Raw genomic sequence first — 14,403 nt, 5'->3', positions numbered from 1 at the left:
CGAATTATTCGATACGATAACAATATGAAATTTGAAATTTTCGATATATACCGGTATATCGAAATATTATATAAAATTTTAAAATATATAATTGATGGGTTACTCCCAAATAATCTATTGGGCCCAGACCCGATCATAAAGGTTCAGTCCAAATATTTTTAGGGTCCAAACTTATTTAATTATGATTTATATTTCTTTCAGAAGTCCCTAAAATCGACAAAAGCTCATAAGAGGCTCAAACCCGCAAAACTCTTCGAATATCTATAAATAGCTTAAGTCACCTCATTATTAAGGTACAAACTCTTTTTAGCACTATAACGTTCTGCTCTCGATTATTATTCTTTGAGAAATCACTGACTTGAGCATCGGAGTGCCTATTCTAAGAACCTTTCCGGCTCCTCTGACTTTGTTTTGTGACGTAAGAACAACTCATCGAAAATTTTGACTGAGAACATACCAGAGACTGTTGATACTCCGGATCTTGCAGAAACAATTTATCGGGTACAAACATTTTTTGGCTGAATCAATAATACTTTTAAATAATAAATTTATACATTTTTAAAAATATAGGGTTTTTTGATATAAACGGTATATACCGATATCGTATCGAAATATCGGTATATTGTAAATTTCGGTGTAATCCATATGCTAGTTACAGGTACTGAAAATTGTAGACTGCAGTATGTATTTTTTGATACAGTACTATATACCACCTACTTACACTTAGTAATTGAGTTACACTTAGTAATTGAGTTCAAATTGAGATAAATTTGTCTTCTTTTTTTATTATTACAAATTAAAATTATAATAAGTAGGATATAAATTGTACTCTGGTCAATTATTTTGCCTTTGACGTGGGCTTGAATTTTGCCAGCTTGTTATAATGGGCTGACTTTCATGGTTAATTAATGAATGCTTTATAATTTCCATGATCGGCCAGTTCGTCAACGTTTCCACGAGAATGTGAATCGTGATAGGAAAGAGAGATTTTACATCCAAATATATACACATATATAGAGTTTTGATACGATAAACATCAGTTTGCTTCACTTATGAGAGCACGTTGAGATGACATCTTGTCCTTTTTTATTAAATTTTATATAAAAAATGATAAATTATCGTTTTGTCTTTTTAAAAATAAATAAAATATAAATATATTATTTATAAAGAATAATATAATAATTTAAATTTAATGATTTGATTGACGTAATGATAAATTATCTATCATTACCGTTTTGTTCTTTTAATAATAAATAAAATATGAATATATTATTTATAAGGGATAATATAGTGATTTAAATTTAATGATTTGATTGACGTAATATAAATAATTAATTGTTTGATTGATGTAAAATAAATAATTAATAAATGAATAAATAATATGTCGAAAAGAACGCGAGATTGAATAAGATAAGTTATATCGAGATTTTAATAATACACGATACCAAACAGAGTCTTAGTTTATAGATATATATACATCACGAGTGCTCATTGTATCTATATTATTTATACGCGTATATCAATTAGTTGACAACAGTACTACAGTAGTAGATGGAGTAAGACTATGCTCCATCAGGTGTGCTACACCTAGTGGAGCTAAGCCCTTGGATTAATGAGGGCCCACATGTATGGAGTAAGACTATGCTCCATCAGGTGTGCTACACCTAGTGGAGCTAAGCCCTTGGATTAAGGAGGGCCCACATGAAAACATGTGGGTCCCACATATTTTCATGTGGGCCATATTGATCCAAGGGCTATGTTGCACCTGGAGAAGAACTCCAAGTGCAGCATAGTCTTACCCGTAGTAGATGATCTATTTTTAATTTTATTTGGATCTAAATTTAGTCACTGCATTAGATGTATAGGATTATAAAGATAGATGTATAGGGTCAGAAAGAAAGGGTGATCCAAAAAAGTGTGTGGTCTCAACAAAAATTATATTACTCCGACATGGAGCACCATCAATTAATATTTAATGTTGTCATGTTAATATTATGTTTGGGTTAATAAATTATAGGATTTGGAATTGAATTTGGGATTGTAAAATTGGAAATGAATTTAAATTTACGTGTTTAAAATTTCATTTTAGTGTGTGACAGAAAACTTGTAATATTATTCAAATGGTAGATCCTAATACTTTTCTTAAAAAATTCCATAAATTATGGATTCTGTATTATTAGAAGGTGTTTAACAAAGCTTTTTAAGCTCTGAAATTTTGTTTTGTACAATTTCTTTAAAAATAACTCATAATTTTAAAAAAAGTTGTGTACCCTACATTTTCTTAAGATCGTCTTATTTGAATCTCGATTAAAGACCAAATTATTCTTGTATATTTTATAATATTTCAAATGTACCCTAATAATATATAAATTGGTTAATATCTAATTAAATTTATTATTAAAATAAAATTTATTTATTATTATTCTTTTAATATAAAATTTATTGCAATTAATATACTTATTATTATGAATAATGTTCTATTTTTTAAGGGGTTTTTTTTGGACCTCCGTCAAATTCATTTTTTTACAAAGAATATAACCTCCTCAATTGTATTTCAACACACTTGGGTCTTGGGGATAATTTTAAAATAAAAAAAAATAGTTGATCGAGTCCATTTACTCAAATTTCTTATTTTATAACAACAAATATTTACATAATTGTTATATTATAAATATTATTGTTACTAGATAATAAATTAATATTAATTATTATACTGATTATAACTACAATTATATAAATAATAATTTTTGTTGATATTATGTAGAGGTGAGATCGGGTCGGACCCCGTCCGTAATCCCCTTAATCGATTTCAGTCCCGATAAGAATTGAGATTTTTTTCCTCCCGATCCCGCACACGAAAAGTGTCGGGATCCGAATGTTCGGGATCTCGGATATTCGGGATCCCGTCGGGTAGGAAGAGGGTAATCCCAAAAAATATTTTTTTAACATAAAAATTCTATGAAAAATCTCAAACAACTCCTTTGTACATCACAAATATCAAAAGCACCCCTTTTGTATCATATTCGAGTTTCTCTCATTCAAATGCTCCAAAACGAAGGAAAAATTGCAAAAAAAAAAATATAAGGAGAGAAAGCCGAGTAGTGGGGATATTACAAGATCTAAAAAAAAATTATGAAGCCAAAATAAAGGGAATGCCAGTAATCAAACTTACTTTTGTTCGTTCAGGCATCTAACAAGTCATCATCTAATTAGATAATTATAAATATTAATTAATAAAATTGTTAATTTAATATTTTAAATAATTCACAAAAATAAAATGTTATTTCGTTATTATACTATTCGATCGTTTCAACAATAAACAATTATGCGAATTATGTTCACAATTAATTGTTATATGAGTTGAAACACAATAATATTTAGCTCAATATATTAATAAAATTAATAATAAAATATATTATAATATTATTTCGAAACGGGTTGGGAATTCCATCGGGATAAGGTTTTAGTGCCGATCCTTCTCCCGATATCAATCGGGATGGGAAAAATCCCGAAACTTTGGGTCAAAAAAATTTCGTGCAGGGATTTTTTCGAGACGAGAATGAGATGAGATGGGATCGGGAAGGGTCGAAATTTCGGAAATTTTTGTCACCCTAATATTTTAAGACTAGTCTATATATTGTATATGTACATAGTAAAAAATACTTATACATATTAAACAACGAAAATCTATAATCCAAAATACATTAACAATTTATTTTTAAAACAAGACCATATAACTTATAAGTTTATAAAACAACTTATAAAACATATGAGTTTATAAGTCATTTTAAATAAACTTAGTCAAACACCTGCTAATTGATTGAACAAATTTTTTGAAAAAAACTAATTGATTCAAATTAATACTGCATTTATCGGCAACACGTTACACATTGATTATGGTTTTGTCCAATTAACAATAACATAACTATAGATAAATACATTTGAAAACATAAAAGAGAACATGTTAATGTTCACTTATTTTAAGTGGCGGGGAAGGTTTGCTCATCATTTGATGGGTTAAGAAATCAATAGCCCAACTCACATGTTTTATATGACGTGATGGACAAATTCGACAAAAATAACTCATTTTGACACCTCTGACCTAAAATATTTTTGTTATTATCTTACTTATATCAACAAAGTCAAGGGACCTAGCATGAATTAAGCAAAAAACAAGAGACCGAAGTAGAGTGTAATAGATATTGATAATTAAGCACATCTCATGTATTTATGTACAAATAGGTCGGTCTAATCCATAAATTATAATAAAAAGTAAGATTTTTTGATATTTTAGATTTATTTGGAGGCGGTTTTGAACGGGCTGACCTGTTTGGGCTGCGGGACGGATCAACCTGTCAATTTTTTCATAGATAAAGTAAAATCCAACTTCAGGATCCATCCCGTAAAACCCCCTACCCAACTTCCGTCCCGAAAAGAATCGGAAAATTTTTTTTTTCTCCCGATCCCGTACCCGAAACATTTCGGGATCCGACTATTCGGGATCCCGAATGTTCGGGATCCCGAATTTTTTTTCAAGTTCAAGATTTCGTTCAAAAAATAAAAAAATTTGATAATTTTATTAAATATACTATTTAGAAACTTATATTTATAAATAAAAATAAATATTCAACTTAAAACATATAATATTAAAATATTTCGGATAATGTTTCAAAGTTTTGTTAAGAGAAAAAATGTATCGAATAATTATTAATAAAATGTTCGGATACAATTACTAAATAAATTTTGTTAAATAGATTGTCAAATTAATCTCTTGAGTATTGTTATACATATTTGTTCTAATTAGATCATTATAAATATTAATTAATTAAATTATTAATTAAATATTAAAAAAAATACACAAAAATAAAATTGAATTTCGTGATTTTACAATTTGATCATCCCAACAATAAAAATTATGCGAATTAAGTCCACAATTAAGTGTTATATGAATTGAAACCTAATAATATTTAGCTTATTATATTAATAAAGTTAATAATATAATATGTAATTATATTATTTCGGGACGGGTCGGGAATCCCGTTGGGATAAGGCTTTATTCCCGATCCCGCTCCCGATATTAATCGGGATGAGAAAAATCTCAAAAGTTCGGGTCGGAAAAATTTCGGGTTGGGATTTTTTTTGAACGGAAATGGAATGAAATTCTGAAAAGGTCGGGATTTCGGAAATTTTTGCCACCACGTAAACACGGTCATATAAGCGTTTTATGATGATAAATTTTCCTATGAGATATACGCATATTTTGGGGCAAAACAAAAATCTTGGGGTCTCTACCTAATTAGCGTTAACTTGGGGTGGTCCATTGTAATTTTCATCTTCATCACTCTTCTTATGCTCTCTGTGAACTCTGTGGCGTGGATGGGTATTTAACAGCGTTGCTCTGAGGCCCCATGCACCTTGGATAAGCCCAGTACAGTGACAAAAATGAAAAAGCTTCCGTTTTTATGCCTCATTTCATATCTTCATTTCGTTTTCTACACAATCTCTGCTTCAGCAGCCACACAGGCCAAGGAGCAGCGGCTCAGAGAAGAAGAAGGTAATTATCAGACTATGGAACTACTTTTTTCGCGATTAAATTTTCATTTAGAGTTAAACCATGAGAAATATTTAAGAATATTGATATCTGGCTCGATCCCAGTTGGAAATCATGCTAAAGTTTATTTTCTTTGATGGCAGTGAGGGCATTGAAAGAGATCGGGAGAAGGTTGGGGAAGAATGACTGGGATTTTAGCAAAGATCCTTGCAGTGGTGAAGGAAATTGGAGTGTTCCCATTACAAGAAAAGGCTTTGAAAGCTCTGTCAGTTGTGATTGCACCTTTGATAAGAATTCCTCTTGCCATGTTGTTAGCATGTATGTACTCATCTTCTTGATTCTTAGCCATTCTTCTCTCTCTCAAATCCAAGCTGTAGTAACCCAAAATGGTTGTCCTAATATATACTATTACTCGAGGTTGAGCTAAGGGTACTGAGAGGAGCAGTAATTAAACACCTCAAACGGGAAAGATTCACATATTTATGCACAGCTAATCGCTTTGAAGAAACATGTGCTTGTATTTCTTGTCCTTTAACCATATTTGTGCGGGAGGGGATCTTTAATGTTTGTAAGTGCCTTAGTAAAAAATCACGAGGATTCTTGGTTTTATCGGTGAACGTATAGAGTTCTACGGATCTTAGATTTGTGCAGTAAGGAAACCAGCTGCGTCCATAGCCGTAGGCGCAAGTTTAGCCCGTACATCGTTGGGTGGTCAGAATGCAAATCGTTGACTGAATAGACGGTCAGCGTTTTTATTTTTGACTTTCCATTTGTTGATCCAGCTGGCAGTGGCGTGCTGTGGGGTCCACGCCTGTCTCCGAGTTCCACACCACGGAGTGAAGTCTGTGAAGATATATTTGTCATGGAAAAATACATCTTGTCCTTGTCCTCTATTTAGATACTTATCGTTATTTCCTTTTTCTCTTTCCTTATTAACTTTTTTAATTTTTTTGAATCCCATAATTGGCTTCATGCTATTATCGAATACTTCGGATGTTTGTTTTACCTTAGGATCGCGTTTGATCACTTGGATCTGGTGTAAGTTCGGGATGATTGTTTTTGAAACCAGGTTTAAGATGATTCAGACATAATTAATCATCACTGTAAAGATGATTCATTTTAAACGTACATGGATGGGTGCACGCTGATCCGTTTCCAATGTCAAAATAAGTTTAAATGTAATTTAAGTTTAAAAACTACAATTCCAAAATTTACATTTTGGTACTCCCTGCATAGACTACTAACTCACATAGCTAATCCAAATGCTTGTAATCTTGATTTTTCGAACTTCAATGTGCAATCGACCCACGGGCCAAGTGGTCATGGTGAAATTTCACATACTCTCATGTATTGTGGAACCATATTTTGCACTGTTCTATTGGTGGGCATTGTTGGATAGTCATCTGGCTGTTTCTAACATTCTGCATTAAACTACTGCAGAGCTTTGAAATCACAAAATTTAACCGGAAGTGTTCCACCAGAATTTGCCAAGCTGCGCCACCTTAAACATTTGTGAGTCATTTTTACAAAGTTCACGTTGAACATGTTTGCAAGTGCATTTTTCTTGATAAGAAGTGAAATTTATTGAAAATTATGAAGTACATTTGGTAGATAAGACATCCTCCCAATGAATTATAGAAGTTTATAAAGGAAATCCAACTTGTACCTCAAATATTAAGCAGACAAAATTACAAATTTGCCTACTTAGATAAAGGACTCCGTTCAGTCAGTAAAGAATTAAATGGTGTTTGATCCTTGTCCATGCCCAATATTTGATGTTTTCACTTGTCTTTTTGTGTTTTGCAGGGATCTCAGCCGCAATTATTTTAATGGTTCTATACCCCTTCAGTGGGCAACAATGACCTTGGTTGATCTGTAATTTTGAAATCCCAGCACTTTTTGATTCCTTTATTGCTTCAAAAGTTTTTGCTCCGCATGTAGCATAACATAGATAATCTGCACATGTTTTTGGTGGAACGATGCAGGTCTTTAATGGGAAACAGGTTATCCGGTCCATTTCCAATGGTCATAACCAAAATTACCACCCTTGTGAACCTGTATGCTTAAGTATACTCTCTTTTATTTTATGCATTGGACATATTATGAAGTTTTCTTGTTTGAACGGCAGTTTTCTTTTTGTTCTGTTTCAAAATGATTTTGAAATTACGTATACAGGAGTCTTGAGGGGAACCGCTTTTCTGGAGCCATTCCTTTGGACATCGGACTCTTGCTCAATTTACAAAAATTGTATGTTTTAGCACTCATCCAGATTCTAATTCCTCAAGTTTGCATCCTTTTCACCAAATCCTAAACATTGACTTATTTATATTGTCTCGACAGTGTTTTGTCATCAAATGCGTTCACTGGGGAATTGCCTGTGGAATTCTCCAAGCTGACCTCTTTAACCGATATGTGAGCACAGTGCTTGTTCATTTTGTGCTTCTTTTTCGATGTTGTAGGATCTTTTCTCTTTTGCTTCTTTTGTAAATAAAAAAATCCTTCTTTTCTTTTCTTTTCTTTTTTTCCCTTTCCGTTGGGCTTGAGATCTTCTTTGATATGTTTTTACAAGGACTCCACAATTAATTTACTTATGTGGTTGTCTTGGCGAAAGACTTATAGTGTTTCTTCTTTGATATGTTTTTACAAGGACTCCACAATTAATTTACTTATGTGGTTGTCTTGGCGAAAGACTTATAGTGTAAAATTCTTAGGAGGATAAGTGACAATAACTTCACAGGGAAGATACCGGACTTCATCAGCAGCTGGACACAGATTGAAAAATTGTAAGGCGTCTTGCACTCTTTTATCAATAGAGCTGTCTATATTTTCGTAGATTATTAAAATTGGGCTCATGTCATAGGCACATACAAGGTTGCTCTCTTTCAGGACCTATTCCTTCGTCAATTTCTGCCTTGACTAGTTTAACTGACTTGTGAGTAACTTTATAGAAGTCTCTTCCCTGGACTTCAAAACATTTCATTTGCTTGTGTTGGTATATAATATACCCTATATTAATTATTTTATATTTGTTTATAATTTTCAGGAGGATTAGTGATTTAATTGGTGGTGGGTCAACTTTTCCCCCATTAAGCAATATGATGTCAATGAAAGTGTTGTGAGTTACATAAAATTTTTCCATTGGTTATTGATATCAATGTACTTCAACATGGGAGTTTTATATGTGACCTTGTAATGTAGGATACTACGGAGTTGCTTACTGGAAGGAGAGATGCCTAAATACCTTTCAGATATGGAAAAATTGAAAAATCTGTAAGTAATTGACTTTTTCATTGGATTTTCTGAGTCCTTGTACTCTTCTGATCTAATTTAATACACCATCAAAGGATGAAATGCTTTACAGGTTGTGTATTTTTATATTGGTTTTACATGGACAACGAACCTAGTAATTGAAATCTCATTGTATTTACAAATGTAGGGACCTTAGTTTTAATAATTTGAGTGGACAGATACCAGATTCTTTTGGTCTATCAAAAGTTGATTTTCTGTAAGTTCTTGTGCCTTTTTGATCATTTGCATTTGATTGCCAAATGGTTATTATTTACTCCTTGAGCAAGCATACACTAAATTATGGTCATTTTTTATGTTTTACTAGCTATTTGACAGGAAATAAGCTTACTGGACATATTCCAGAATGGATTGTTAAAAGAAACAAGAATGCGTAAAGATCTTTCAGCAGCTTGTGTTTCCTTACATTTTAATCCAAAAACACATATTTTCGTCATATTTCATAGTCCTTACAGTGCCGTCTACTTTATGACTTACTGTTAACAGTACAGCACCCCAAATTTGATTCCAATGATTGTGCACAAAATGACTTTCAGCAACAACTTGGTTTTATACAACTAATAGTATGTCAGGCCTGTTTCTTTAATCAAATTGTATGACATCTGTTCTCGTGTTTAACTCGCTATTTCACATGCAGAGATCTCTCCTATAACAATTTTACATCAGAAAGCTCACAACCTGAATGCCCACGAGGGAGCGTGTAAATGTTTTGTACTTTTAACCAGCTGCTTTCCACCTTATTTTTGTACCATCAATTTTTTTACGCATATTTTTTTCTTTCAGAAACTTGGTGGAAAGTTTCTCATCAACAGCTAATAAATTGTAAGACCGTCTATTTTTTTGGAGAATGAGTTTTTATTTATGACTTACAATAGCATATTTGTGTTACACCATTTCCTTTCAAATAACCTTCCTCAAATTGTACCAACAATTTATACATTTTCTTTGGTATAGAGGCAGGATTCACTCTTGTTTGGAGCAAGGATTTCCATGTTCAGATAGAAATCAGCGTGAGACATTGTTCATTCAAGAATTTATTTATATGTCTATATGTTAGTTACTTATTTATAGTTTGTTTAAATCATGATGAATCTCATTTAACTGTCAATGAACAGAGTTTTACTCGTTGTACATTAAATGTGGCGGCAAAGAAGTAACCTACAATAATACAATATATGAAGCTGATTTAGAGCCCAGAGGTGCTTCAATGTTTTTCTCAAAGCAGAACTGGGCATTTAGCAGCACAGGGAATTTCATGGACAACGATCTTGATTCAGATAACTACATTAGTAGCCGCATTTCTCCTCTATATAACATCACTGCCCCAGAATCAGAACTCTATAGTTCTGCCCGTGCATCTCCCCTTTCCCTCACTTACTACGGCCTTTGTCTAATAAATGGAAACTACACCGTGAGACTTCACTTTGCTGAAATCACTTTTACGAATGACAGTTCATTCAACAGCCTCGGGAGACGCATATTTGATGTTTATTTGCAGGTAAATGCAATGAAGGTGTTATATATAAATGTTTTCTGTTGGACACCTTCCACAAGCTCGAATTGTTGGGAAAACCAGTTTTTAACATGCCACCAAAGCAAGAAATTATAAGTTTGAATCTTGCGGACACAGTCCTCGTCCTATTTCATTACTGTGGACATAGATGGTTATTCTGGCATTTTTTGACCCAATATCCACCACATGCACATGTATTCGTTGGATAATTATTTCAGCTATTTATTCTCTGATTCCAGCTTGCATGTGAGCCATATAAATACCATTCTCATGCTTTGAGTGAATTAGTTTCTAATAATAATAATAATTTATTTTGTGACACATCACCCCCCCCAGCCCGCAAAATTGCACGTGTCCTAGCTGAATGGAGTATCCAGTCTGATACAGTATACCATTAACTGAATGCAGGGAAAAATGGTTTTGAAGGATTTTGATATTGCAGCCAAGGCTGGAGGGCCTGGTAAGCCCATTGTAGAGACGTTCACTGCAACAGTTACGGACCATACTCTGAAGGTCCATCTATACTGGGCAGGAAGAGGGACTACTGGGATTCCAGAGAGAGGAGTTTATGGCCCTTTAATATCAGCCATGTCAGTAGATCCTAGTATGTCCCTATATCTTGTATTAAGAACATTCTGGATTCTTGTTACATTTTTGCTTCTTGTTTTGGATGACTCTAAATCGCTACAAATAAAATCCTATTTAGTTGATGTTTGAAACAGTAAAAAGATATATTGTCCATGATCTTCTTACATATTTGAAGCGATCTTCCATCTTACTAAGAGTCTTCATTCTGAACCGCAGTCCGGGATACTAAAAATTTCACATCACATTCTACACGTAAAAGATCGTGTTAACTATTCTGGTATGAGCTTATGTTCTAACTTAATAGTTTATATGAGGCTTTGTATCTCACTTCTTGTCAAGTATGGTGAGCTGAACCATAGAATCCCAAAGAACACGTAATGTATAGCTGCGACTATAGTATATAGCTATTTTAACTTTTTGTATGCGAAATTTTGTTGCAGATTTTAAACCTCCGGTTCATCACAAAAAAATTAATTCTGCTGTGTTGGCTGGGGCAACAGCTGGAGCGGTTTGCCTTCTATTTCTGATTCTCGGTGTTTTGCGTAAGGCAGGGTATCTTGGAGGCAAAAGTTCTGCTGACAAAGGTAAAACTGACCGAAATTTACTATTTTCTCAAGCTTCAGCACAAATATTTCATTTCGATATTTATCATTTTCTTGTTTAAACAGTACCACAAAGTAGTAACTATACACACACACACTTTGATTTCATAATATGAGTCGAGTACAAGGGATTATGCGACCTCCCATTAGGTAGGAGTGTGTGGCCAGTGGCAACTCACAAATGAGGGATGAGGGTTCAACTCCTCTCCTTCACGTGTATCAACAAATATTATAGGTAGTAGCTGTTTACTGTGTTAAATCAATATACCTCAGTTCTGGCGTTCTGATGAACTTTAGTCCTGAACCATCTACAGAGCTTAGAGGCCTTGATCTACAGACAGGTCTATTCACATTAAGACAGATAAAGGCTGCAACGAAGAACTTTGATCTAGGGAACAAAATTGGTGAGGGTGGTTTTGGCTCTGTTTACAAGGTACTATGATTGTTCTAACCATCAACATTAGGCAATGATGGCTTGCTTTAAGCTTATCATAAAAACATGAAACACTAGAAAATATTTCTGTTTCACAGTAAAAATATGCAATTTTTAAAAATGAAATCTATGAACTTAGTAAATTTTTTTTGTAAAAATAGTATGGTATATATTAGCTATTTGAATTTGGTCTACGAACTTGGCTATGCCCTTACACACTTTTAGACTCCTCCCATTTTATCGAAATACCGTTTTGCTGCTTTCATCCATAACAGGGTCTCTTATCCGATGGGACCATAATTGCTGTGAAGCAACTGTCCTCGAAGTCTAAACAAGGGACACGTGAATTTGTGAATGAAATAGGAATGATATCTGCATTGCAACATCCGAACCTAGTAAAGCTTTATGGCTGTTGTGTTGAAGGGAATCAGTTAATGTTGGTATACGAGTACATGGAAAACAATTGTCTATCGCGTGCTCTTTTTGGTAAGTATCGTTTTATTTTCCAATTTGTCTGGTTTAAAACATTTCTGTACACAAAACAATTGATTTGCGCTAGAAAGCTTATTTTTTACGGTTCTATGACTATAGGCAAGGATGTGACACAAAAATTGAAGTTAGACTGGCCCACGAGGAAAAAAATCTGCCTTGGCATAGCTCGAGGTTTAGCTTATCTTCACGAAGAATCAAGGCTGAAAATAGTCCATAGAGATATCAAGGCTAGCAATGTTTTGTTAGATAAAGACTTAAATGCCAAGATATCGGATTTTGGCCTGGCAAAGCTCAACGAGGATGAAAATACTCATATTAGTACACGAATTGCAGGAACAATGTAAGTTCTGTTCTGACTTGTGTCACAAAATTGCTGGCTTTTACGACTGCGCCAAAAGTTTCACGCAGCTGAGAAACTAAAACTCCAACAGTTTGAAGGAGTGAGATCATATTTGCAAAATAAAAGTATAGAAAAAATTAAGAGGGTAAGGTAAATAGCAATGGCCCCAAAATACCTTTCCGTACATTTCTTAGGCATACGCTTATAACATTTTAACCAATGTATTGCAAGTCTATGACCTGTTAATCGACTGTTGAAAACAGAAGTTTTGTGTTGACTGAAAACTCTATAAATTGGCTTGCAGAGGTTATATGGCTCCTGAATATGCAATGCGTGGTTACCTTACTAATAAAGCAGATGTGTACAGCTTCGGTGTGGTTGCATTGGAAATAGTCAGTGGTAAAAGCAACACAAACTATAGGCCAGTGGAAGACTTTGTTTATCTTCTGGACTGGGTATGCATTGTTGTACCTTTGATTTAAGATTTATGCTTTTCCTCTGACATTTCTGTAGTTTTATCCACGGATTTAATTTCCATATATTTTCAACCAGAAGTTTATAAATTTTTCTTTTCATGTAAATAGAAATCGATAACTAGATGAGTTTCCAAATTTATTAATTTCTTGTGAAGAATTGTCTTCCTAACTCGTATGCATACGAGGGGAAAAAAATGAAGGCAAAGGTAGAAAAAACTAGAAATAAAATTTGAACACATGTGATGTCATAGGTTATTCGAACTGTTTCTGATATGCGTCGAAAACCTTCACCAGGCGTATGTTTTGCAAGAAAGGGGTAGTCTACTGGAACTAGTTGACCCGGAGTTGGGTTCGGCCTACTCGCCGGAAGAGGCAATGGTGATGCTGAATGTGGCCCTGTTGTGCACGAATGCTGCCCCAACTCTGAGGCCGATAATGTCTCAAGCAGTGAGCATGCTCGAAGGTCAAACTGCAGTGCAAGATTTACTTTCTGATCCCAGTTTTTCAACCGTGGATCCGAAATTCAAGGCCATAAGAAACCATTTCTGGCAAAATCCCAGCCGAAGTAATAGTATGTCAACACCGGTTTATTCTGATTCATCCCATTCAGTGATTGACAAAGCAGAGAATAGCATTTTGCAAATAACCAATGAAGATGTATGTGATAAGTAACTTGAACTCTGTTGCGTGTGACTATATATGCACTGTGGTGAGAATTTTTTTTTGTAAGCAATTGTATATACTATGGCTTTTATGTTTGCATTTTCTATATTAATATCCCTAGTATTATTAGTTTCTAATTATCATTTTCTAATTATCGATTTCCAATGATGTTGTGGTAAAGTTTGGCACTCTAAAGACCATCTAACATTCGTACATACTTTAGTGTTTGAGAGAAAGCATTTCTCAATTTTTTTTTAACAAAATTTTTCAAATTTTTGAAATTTTGTTAAAAAAAAATTGAAAAGTGCTTCCTAAAAGCTTTTCCAAACAGTAAACATTGAACATTATATATTTATAATATATTAGATATTGTAAATACTAGCAATTGAAGCATGTAACCTTATATTATTAATTTTTCCTTTATGCTTTTGTGAAAACT

The 14,403-nt window shown here is 33.5% G+C and overlaps 1 protein-coding gene across 5 annotated transcripts; it reads left to right on the top strand.

The window, feature by feature from the left end:
• The first annotated feature begins 5,283 nt into the window (after positions 1-5,283).
• LOC140865066 (probable LRR receptor-like serine/threonine-protein kinase At1g07650) lies at positions 5,284-14,129 on the top strand. 5 transcript variants are annotated; one of them, XM_073269570.1, is made up of 24 exons: positions 5,285-5,554; positions 5,695-5,869; positions 6,992-7,063; positions 7,358-7,426; positions 7,537-7,608; positions 7,727-7,798; positions 7,892-7,963; positions 8,263-8,334; positions 8,412-8,483; positions 8,595-8,666; positions 8,750-8,821; positions 8,988-9,056; positions 9,165-9,230; positions 9,495-9,557; positions 9,641-9,679; positions 9,812-9,867; positions 9,973-10,355; positions 10,779-10,974; positions 11,399-11,542; positions 11,875-11,993; positions 12,269-12,479; positions 12,585-12,825; positions 13,130-13,280; positions 13,596-14,129. In XM_073269570.1, the coding sequence occupies exons 1-24, from the start codon at positions 5,443-5,445 to the stop codon at positions 13,971-13,973; spliced, it is 3,048 nt and encodes a 1,015-aa protein (XP_073125671.1). In that variant the 5' UTR covers positions 5,285-5,442; the 3' UTR covers positions 13,974-14,129. The 5 variants fall into 5 exon arrangements, with proteins under 5 accessions (XP_073125672.1, XP_073125671.1, XP_073125674.1 ...); XM_073269571.1 differs by lacking the exon at positions 9,165-9,230 and having other exon boundaries at positions 5,284-5,554; XM_073269573.1 differs by lacking the exons at positions 5,285-5,554; positions 5,695-5,869 and adding an exon at positions 6,673-6,729 and having other exon boundaries at positions 7,358-7,418.
• The last annotated feature ends 274 nt before the right edge of the window (positions 14,130-14,403 follow it).

Source organism: Henckelia pumila, chromosome 4 (assembly GCF_033568475.1).
Source record: "Henckelia pumila isolate YLH828 chromosome 4, ASM3356847v2, whole genome shotgun sequence".
Lineage (NCBI taxonomy): Eukaryota > Viridiplantae > Streptophyta > Magnoliopsida > Lamiales > Gesneriaceae > Henckelia > Henckelia pumila.
Note: the sequence above shows the minus strand (reverse complement) of the source record. Positions and strands in the feature narration are given on the sequence as shown.